We start from the raw sequence: 8,750 nt of genomic DNA, 5'->3' as shown, positions 1-8,750 counted from the left end.
CTGTTACTAAACAGATCACATCCAAAAGCCTGCAGAGAGTGGCCATTACTACTGGCTGTAGATACTCTCCTTTCCCCACATTTCCAAAAAAGTGAAGGAGCTCTGAGCTTCTAAGGGCCTCCTGGTGGGCAGCAATCCCAGGGGTTACTCCCCCTTTAGAAGTATTCCCCTCAAGGACACCTGACCACATGCAGATCATCACTTCAGCCATGCAAAAGTAACTGCACCTTTGTTTTTTGTTTCAGAAAGGCTGTGGGTAAGCACGGCAGACTTAACCACCTCCAACACTTGTGGAACGTGAAACTGAAGGCTCAGCAGCTCTTACTCACAGTAGCATTTACTTCCCTGTATGCAGAGGAATAAGATTCATTGACTTCACTTAAGGGCATGCCAACTTGTCACTCTCTTCCACAACTCTTGGACCTTTCCTGTTATTCACCCTAGGACTTGCAACACTGCTATGCAATTTATTTTGCATCCAACTACTCATGCTTCCATTGGTAGTATTAATACCAGACCACTATCTCATAGCCTCTTCATTTAGAAGAGCTACATCAGATTTAGTTTACATGTTCAGCTACATCAAATTTTGAATGCCCTAATCACATGGATCTTAAGTCTGCATCACAGAATTGTTTAGGTTGGAAAAGACCTTTAAGAACCTCAAGTCCAACCATGAACCCAGCACTGCCCAGTCCACTGCTAAACCATGTTCCAAAGACACAACTACCTGTTTATTAAGCATCTTCAAAGATGACAACTCAACTACTTAGATCCCTGTGGAATTTAAACATTGTCTAATACACCTTGCTTCAATTCTGAGATACTTTCTGCAAGAGTTTAATACTTCTTTCCCACTGTACTTTACAAGTTCAATGAGTCAGACTTGACTTATAAACTCCCTTATAAAAAGCCCATTCATTTCTTCAAGGCTCTTACTTCACACTATTTAACGAGGTTTCCTCTAAAAATAGATGGGATTAAAGCTTGACAAAAATAACGAGATTTTATAGCTTTCTCTCATCATTAAGAGAAACCAGACTTGATGCCTTGACAAATTCATATGGCATTTATTATCACTTGAAAAGCAATGAATTATGGTTTAATACTCTTACATCACTGGGCCTGCAAAGATGACATTTTTCTGCATGTATCTGTCTCCTTAATGTCTGCTCACCAACAGTCATAGCTTCTGCATGATTGAGTAAATAAAGTGTTGTGAATTCTGTAGTGTTTTGAAAGATGAGGGGATGCTTGTCAACTGTCAGAACTCACAAGAGAACTCATGCCAAAATTTTATCACTTTTCTCTTAAGTAGATCAGCCAGCTAGTTACGACCTCTAGCTCAGTGAAGTGCTTGATTGGTCTAACATGTGTTCCATTTTTAAGAAAAAATTATTTTAGATCAATTAAGCCCCTCACCAAAACATCAGAACCACAAGCTATGAGAAACAGCTGGTTTGTTCAGGAGAAGTCCACCAAAGGCTTCATGCCTTTTAGAATTAAAGCAATGTTAAGAGTGTTTACAGCCAAGAATCATACTTCTGATTCTGCAAACTGTTTGCAGGACTAGGATCTAGTACAAGAAAGAGCTAAAGTACAGTGAGGTAAAGAAGCTACCCCTATTTGAGAGCAGAGCTGGACTACAATCTCCAGGGGTCCTCTCAGCTCAAGCACTCTGTGATTCTAAGCTCAGACAGTCACAAGTCAAAGTTTAAGTAGCCACACAAAGTTCCCTGTATGCTCCCAACTGTACTGACAGTTTTGAATTGAGACAAATGAAAGACAGCTTTCCTCAGAGTGAAAAGAGAGCCTCACCAAAAGCCTCCAAACTTTCTCATTTACAAAAACCATGACATTTTTGTTATTGGTTAAACCTCAAAGAAAGAGTTATCAAAGTGAACACCTGAAAAGCTAAGAGTGATATTTAGAGAGCTGGCAGACAAGTTTAAACTTTTCCTTGCACTGAAAAGCAAATTTGGCTCTCAACAAGCTACCCAGATTCAGTAACATGCTCACTTTCTTGGGATAACATTTTTTCACAGCATCACTATCACAAACTGAGTACCAAAAATGACATCAAATGAGGAGTTCTGCGCTTCAGAATTGTCAACAAGTTAATACACAAACAATTACTCTGAAGCGTGACTAAATGAGTTTGTTTTACCTGAAATATGTTATTTCTTGCACTATTCCCCTAGCTGCTTTCACCATTCAACAGAAATGCAGCTGAAAGTTAATCTAGAAGCACATAAGGTAGGAGTTCAAGGAGGCAGAGCACAGCATGCTGTCAACAGGAGATACAGGGCATGAACTTCAGCTACCAGGTCCTCAGAGAGAGCTTTGTTCCACAGGACTGGGATATCTTGACCTTGAGTTATAATCAGTTCATGTGAAAAAAAAATCCTGATGAACAGTGTTATGGTTTTAATTTTTAAGAATTTAGAAAACTGCCACAGTGTTCAACAGCATAACACTGTAGGTAAACATTCTGACATACTCGTGTCCAAACAAAGGAAGATCTGGCAAATTTCACAGTGGAACTTTTATTTTCCAGTTCTTCTATTACCAAAAGTAATTTCAAATATGCTTCCTTCACTGTAGATCCATGTCCTGTTAATTAAGAGGTCTTTAGATCATCTGCAAGCAAGTACCAGAGTTCATAATAGCAGCAGCCTTGAAGTTAATACACAGTTTCAAAACACCTCTCAGCTCTCTCAAGAACCATGCAAGAACTGTTCTGCTTTAAGTTACTGGAAATGATGTGGCTCTTTCATTTGCTAAAGGAGAAGCAAATATGATACTGATATGAGGATTCCTGCCCACATGACACCCTAAATCTTAGGGGTAAAGCAAGTTGCATCAAGAAATGAAGCTATTATTTTCTTTAAAAAGTTTTATTTAGTAGATGGGGGTTTAGAAGTGTTTTACTGCAAACTGCTCCAGTTCTGTAAACAGTACCATGAATATTACTAATATTTATCTTTTAAGAACTTAAAGCTTTCAGCAGGTACAGTTAGCATGTGTGGTACCAAATTAACTTAGATGGAAGTATGAAAATATGAACAAATCCTGTCAATTTTAATAGGCAGTTATAAAACTTTCTTCATCTTTCCCAAGCTAGTGCCTTGTAGTTTGAGGCCAACCAGAACTTCCCCTTACTAAAAACAATCTTTTATACATGACAGTAACAAGTGGAGGATTTCCATGGCAATGCAAAAGCTGAGTAGCAAAAAAGAGCAAAGTACTGTACATTTTCACCCAGAACTTCACTGGCACTGAGCTTCTGAGCCAGTAACATCTAATCAGCTTATAGGGTTTAAGAGTGCTTCCATCTAGGATAACAAGGAGGCCATGACAAATTCTAGTGACAGAAAATGGTTGTTAGCTTCAACAGACACAATACATGAGAACACATGCACAGCAACCTTCATCAGGGAACTATCATCAGGGAACACCTCGCAGGCTGGAGCATGAGCTCTCTGTCCATCTCCATCATTCCAGTCATTAGGAGCCCTGCAACAGGTCTTGCACACTAATGGGCTCAGTACTTGCTATCATGCAACACCAGAAGTGGACCATAAATCAGTGCCGTTCCTTACTGAAATGCTACTGCAGATATCCAAGGGACTACTCAGTCAGTTCAAGCCCCTCCACTTACCAGCTTGTGCAGCAAGGCACAAACAGCATTATGTGCACTTCGCGAAGGTTCTGTTTTTCTTACTGACTAAAGAAAATATGAAACAGAAAAGCTGGAAGTAAACTCAGGTCTGATTTTTAACTGGTAGGTACATCCTCCAAGTGCCTTTATTGCTGGTTTGGATTTTCAGGGGTTCTTATGGTTTGGGGGTGGTTTTGCTGTTTTGATTTGTTTGGTTGGTTTTTTTTTAATAGTTGCATGCAGAAAACCTAAAAGCATAGTAAGTGAGCAAAAAACCAGATTAGAGTTCTTTAAACAAGATTTTATTCTTTAAAGTTACCCTGAATTTGTATCTGCCAACAGCTAAACTGTTAGTGAAAAAACCTTGTGTTCAGCTTAAGCAACTTGACTACTGTGAGTCAAACTTAGGACAGTGGGAGTTAAAGCTCTTGGATAACTCCCCTGTTCAAGTCAGAACACAAAAAGACATCCATGTCTTTGTAGCAGATGTTTTAGAGATGCACAGCAAGAAAGAACAGCTATTTTATGCACAGCAGTGAGTCAGTTTTGAAGATAGGAATATTTTTTCTATGTGACATACAGACCAATAAACAAATGGATGGAGACAGTAGCTGCAAAAGGATATTAAAAGCTAATGAAGCTTCAGAAGCACGAGAGAAGACCAAAGGAACATTATTCTCTGGATTCCAAGATGCAAGGAGGAAGTTGTCATCAATGAAGCTAACAGATATTGCACAGGAAAGTAAACAGACACAGGTCTGTAACTTCCCCCCCTCCTCTTTACAGCTATGCAATGTGTTGTTTATCAAAATGAACAAGACTAAGAAGGTTATTGTTGGACAGGAAAGTTCGCCACTGGGATAATGCTCATGGACTTGTAGCATCTCAGCGAATTTCAAGGATCACTGCAAAGAATGCTGCTATGCCATGGGGGCTCAGCTAAGCCAGGAGATAAGCTTGGATATACACTGGTCAATCCAAGGAGGACCAAACTGCCTGTGGGATGGAGCTACAGAAGAACTGCTGTGTTCTAATAAATGCACAGATACTCTCAGTATAGGTGGATCAGTAGCTCATACATGATTGTGTTAACAGACACAGCATCAGTAGCTCTCACTTCACTGACCTGCACGCATTTATGGAAGACTTCTTGTAGCTTCAGCTGATACAAAAGCAACCACTGAGGTTAAAGGAACTAGGAGAGCCAGAACTCCATTTGCTTGGCCCTGTTAATGTTAAGCATGAACAGAATAGTATGTTCCTTGTGAAGTTTAGTCACTTTTCTTGTGTTTATCCCAGATTTAAGCTAAATTTGACAACACTAAAAAAAGATCTTTTTGAATCATTTTAAATTACTAACTAGGAAGTTGTTAGTTCTAAGAAATTCAAGGCACAAAACACTGCTGCTTTTGAAGAGCAGCCTCCAATTGTAAATGGAATTGCATGCCACAGAGACAGCTGGAGCCTGGATTTTTTTTTTGCATATGCTCAAATTCACTTGAATGAAGTAGCTAAATGTTATCACTAACAAACAAAACTAATTCCTAGCAGAACATTAGAGACTTCAGAGAACTAAACAGCAGCAACCAGAATCATGCTACTCAGGAGTTCAGCAGAAACTGTATACAAAGAGGATCCAGATGAACGCACATACAAATACTGCATATTTCTAGAGACAGAACAGAACTCTTACTGAGGGAAGGGATGAGAAGCAGATCCACCCAATAAAATTCATCTATCTCTGTATGAGTAACAGACATTATTCAAAGCAAAAAAATCAACTGGCAGAATACTCGGGTATGGGAAAGCAAAGGTGCCTAGGGTTACTTATAGTTTAAGTTCAAGTCTCATTGGTGCATTTCTTTTTGCTTCTTGAAGTGACAAAATAAAGGCATAATGTTTCTATTCCCTCTAACAACCCTCATATGCAACCTTGGTGAGACCACAAGAAGAATATTGGCCAAAAACAGCTCTTCTCCATCTCGCAAGTAATTTTGTACCTTCTCACTTAATGTCAAAGCCAAGTAGTTTCTGCTGATAATGCTGAACTAATAACACTGCACACGATCTATTCTTATTCTGCCTCAAGCTTCATAGCCACAACTGTCAGCTAAACACCAAGGATGAAGATGCATCACTAGTCAGTAGAGAAGTTAATTCCTTTTTTTCCCCACCTCAGCTTCCTAACTAACATTACAAAAATATTAGGGGGACTAGTAATAGACACCAGTTCAAACAAGTGGTTTATTGTTAGTTGAAGAGTTCCCATATTGCATTGAACAAAAATGGTGTTTCTAGAAGCTTTGCTCTTATCCAAACTCACTTGTGTATTTACAAGCAGTTTGTCACCAGAACTTGGACTTAAGAAGGGGTTTTTGGTATATATAACATGTGTTTGATTTATAAGAAGCAATAACATATCTGATGCCTGGAAAAAATAAATCTCAGGCAGCATATAAATTAGATCTAATAGCCTGACACAAAGTTGAATACTCAGCTACAGCAGAGTTTAAACTGTTCAACACCAGAATTTTAAAGAGGCAAACACTGCAGTTCCAGTAAGCTCAAGGAGCCTCCCAAGCTGTCAAAATGCACTACAATCCCTCAAGTTCAAATCCAAACGCTTCCTGTGAAATAGGTTTTTTCAAAGCTGTTCAGACAATTTGCACTTCTCAGACTCGGATTCAACTCTGAAAATTGAGTTCCATATGTTCCAGGTTTCCAACAACTTGACAGATACTATAAAGGCATGAAGGCATCCAAAAAAAAGTCATCAATTTTTTCCAACCAAGAGCACATGAACAAGTCCCATAAGAAACACCAGTTAAGGCAGCTTTGAAGGTGGTGACAGAGGCATTGGTTCAGTGAGAACTTGATATACCAGGCACTAGTGTTCTCTCTTTGGGGTTACCTGGTTTTGACACTCTGGGGAACAAGGTTTCTGCTACTGGTAATGCCACATGTCACCACTTCACTGCTCTTTTCAGAATTGACTATTATTTTTAACTCCTGGATAGCATGGCCTACTGTGACAGTGGTCACAAGGGTTCTTGATTGGGGGAAGAGATGAGAAGGTTGACTTCATGTTCAGAAGGCTTGATTTATTATTTTATGATATATATATATTACATTATAACTACACTAAAAAGAAAAAGAAGGAAAGATTTCCAGAAGCTGCTAAGCTAATAATAGAAAGTAAAGAATGATAACAAAGCAGCTCTCATGGACTGTCCGAGAGAGTTCGGTCCTTGATTGGCCATTAACTCTAAACATCCAAGATGGGCCAATCCAGATGGACCTGTTGCATTCCACAGCAGCAGATAATTATTGTTTACATTCCGTTTCTGAGGCCGCAGCTTCTCAGAAGGAAAAATCATAAAGAAAGGATTTTTCACAAAGAGATGTCTGCGACAGCCTACCACGCCAACTGTCAGTCAAGTTCAAAACACATGCATATATTAGAAAACAATGAACAAGTCTTCAGCACTTGAGACAGTGTGGAGGGCAATTGATTTAGATTTATGTTTATATTTAACTTAAGAATTTTGACGTACAAGGCAACAGTGCAAATGCAGGTTCATTGGGCAAACACATGAAAACACATTGTGTTCATTCTGTGTGAACTTCCAGCCTCTGAGATAAAAACTTTTAAATTATGTTTCTTTTGAATTTTCTGCTAAAGAAAAAAAAATCTTTCAACACAAAGGAAAAAACTTAAAACACAAACCACTGCATTTGACAATGCACAACACTAATTCTACTCCCACCTTACTTACAGAGACTGCAATAATAATGAGACTGGGTCAGAGATGAGACTGTTGAAACAGTTTCCAGAAAGTGAACATGAGGTGGCAGAAGCTACAGCTACGTTGCATTCTTATATTTAAAAAAAGAATAAGAATCCCTCCTGTGAATAATCCCACTGCTCAAGGAGGATCCCGTAGTTCTAGCACTTTTTTCAGAAACACCTTGGATAACCATGACTAGTAATCCCATTTGCGGGCCATGTACACAACTATCAAGTACAGCATATCTGCTGTGTGATTAGTGGAATATTTAAAAAACAGACATCAGAAATCTGCTTAGCACAACTGACAGCCAAAGCTAATCCTGAGAAGAAAGCAGCTACAGCCTTCTTGCCTCACACCTTTGAGGCTTGTTTCCCTGTATTAATATTGGTTGAAGCTAAAAATATCTTTGGCGCATCATAATTCTGTTAGCATTCTGACACCCAAGTGCTTTTTCCTTTCTGTTCTACAACACTGCATCTGTTCTATAACAATTTATTAACAGCTTTAAGCATATCAGCTGCAAGCACAGCTGATCTTGATTTCTAAGAGAACAATTTAAACAAGAAAAATAAATGGGTTTCCATTATATGCTCATGATTTAAAGCTGTTTTCTTCTACTAAAAGCCCAGAGGCCTATAACACTGGCTTCTAGCCAACAGTAGATTAGAAAGATTTACTGCATACATAGTGACCTTTTGCTCTAAAGCACTCCCAAAGCTGTTGTTCTTAATTCTGCCCACCCCCAGTTCAGTGTAATGCACAACAAAAGCAGCTGCCCATTGTATACAGTTACCTAGAGAGAAGCATCTCTTCCAGCGGCGGCACAGAGACATGATGTTCATTCCTTCTTGCACTGGCTGCATTGAGATGAAAACAGCAGTAGTCCTTCAAAGATCTCTACAGCATTAGCAGGTCTCAAAGCTGATTAAAGTGATCCCCATGGTAATCTGTGAAATATATGTTTGCACTTTCAAACTGTTCCGCACTGGATTCACAGAAGGCAAGTGTGCACTAGGTGCCTGTGTATACCCATGCACAAAGAGACAGCTGTGCCTTTCACTGAAACATTCTAATAATTTCAAACAGAAGAAAAAAAAAAAGGAAAATTCAACATCATCCTGGATTTCAGCACTTGAAACAATGACCTGTCCACTTCCTGGACTCTGACCCCTCCTCCCCACCTCTACCAGGTTTCAAAGCACAATTTCTCAAGTGAAATCCTAGTAGAAAGATGTTCTGTTCCTACCAGAGATGCTATCTGTGATGTTACAGGTCATGAGATCCATTCACCTCTGCAT

The 8,750-nt window shown here is 39.2% G+C and overlaps 1 protein-coding gene across 1 annotated transcript in view; it reads right to left on the bottom strand.

Annotated features, from left to right (window-relative positions):
- ATP8A2 (ATPase phospholipid transporting 8A2) overlaps nucleotides 1-8,310 on the bottom strand; it is a 287,313-nt gene extending 279,003 nt beyond the window's left edge. Inside the window, exon 1 of the mRNA XM_005417776.2 lies at nucleotides 8,246-8,310. Within this exon, the coding sequence (XP_005417833.2) occupies nucleotides 8,246-8,294 (49 nt within the window). The 5' untranslated portion in view covers nucleotides 8,295-8,310. The remainder of the gene's footprint in view (nucleotides 1-8,245) is intronic.
- Between the last annotated feature and the right edge of the window lie 440 nt (nucleotides 8,311-8,750).

Source organism: Geospiza fortis, unplaced genomic scaffold (assembly GCF_000277835.1).
Source record: "Geospiza fortis unplaced genomic scaffold, GeoFor_1.0 scaffold16, whole genome shotgun sequence".
Taxonomy (NCBI): domain Eukaryota; kingdom Metazoa; phylum Chordata; class Aves; order Passeriformes; family Thraupidae; genus Geospiza; species Geospiza fortis.
Note: the sequence above shows the minus strand (reverse complement) of the source record. Positions and strands in the feature narration are given on the sequence as shown.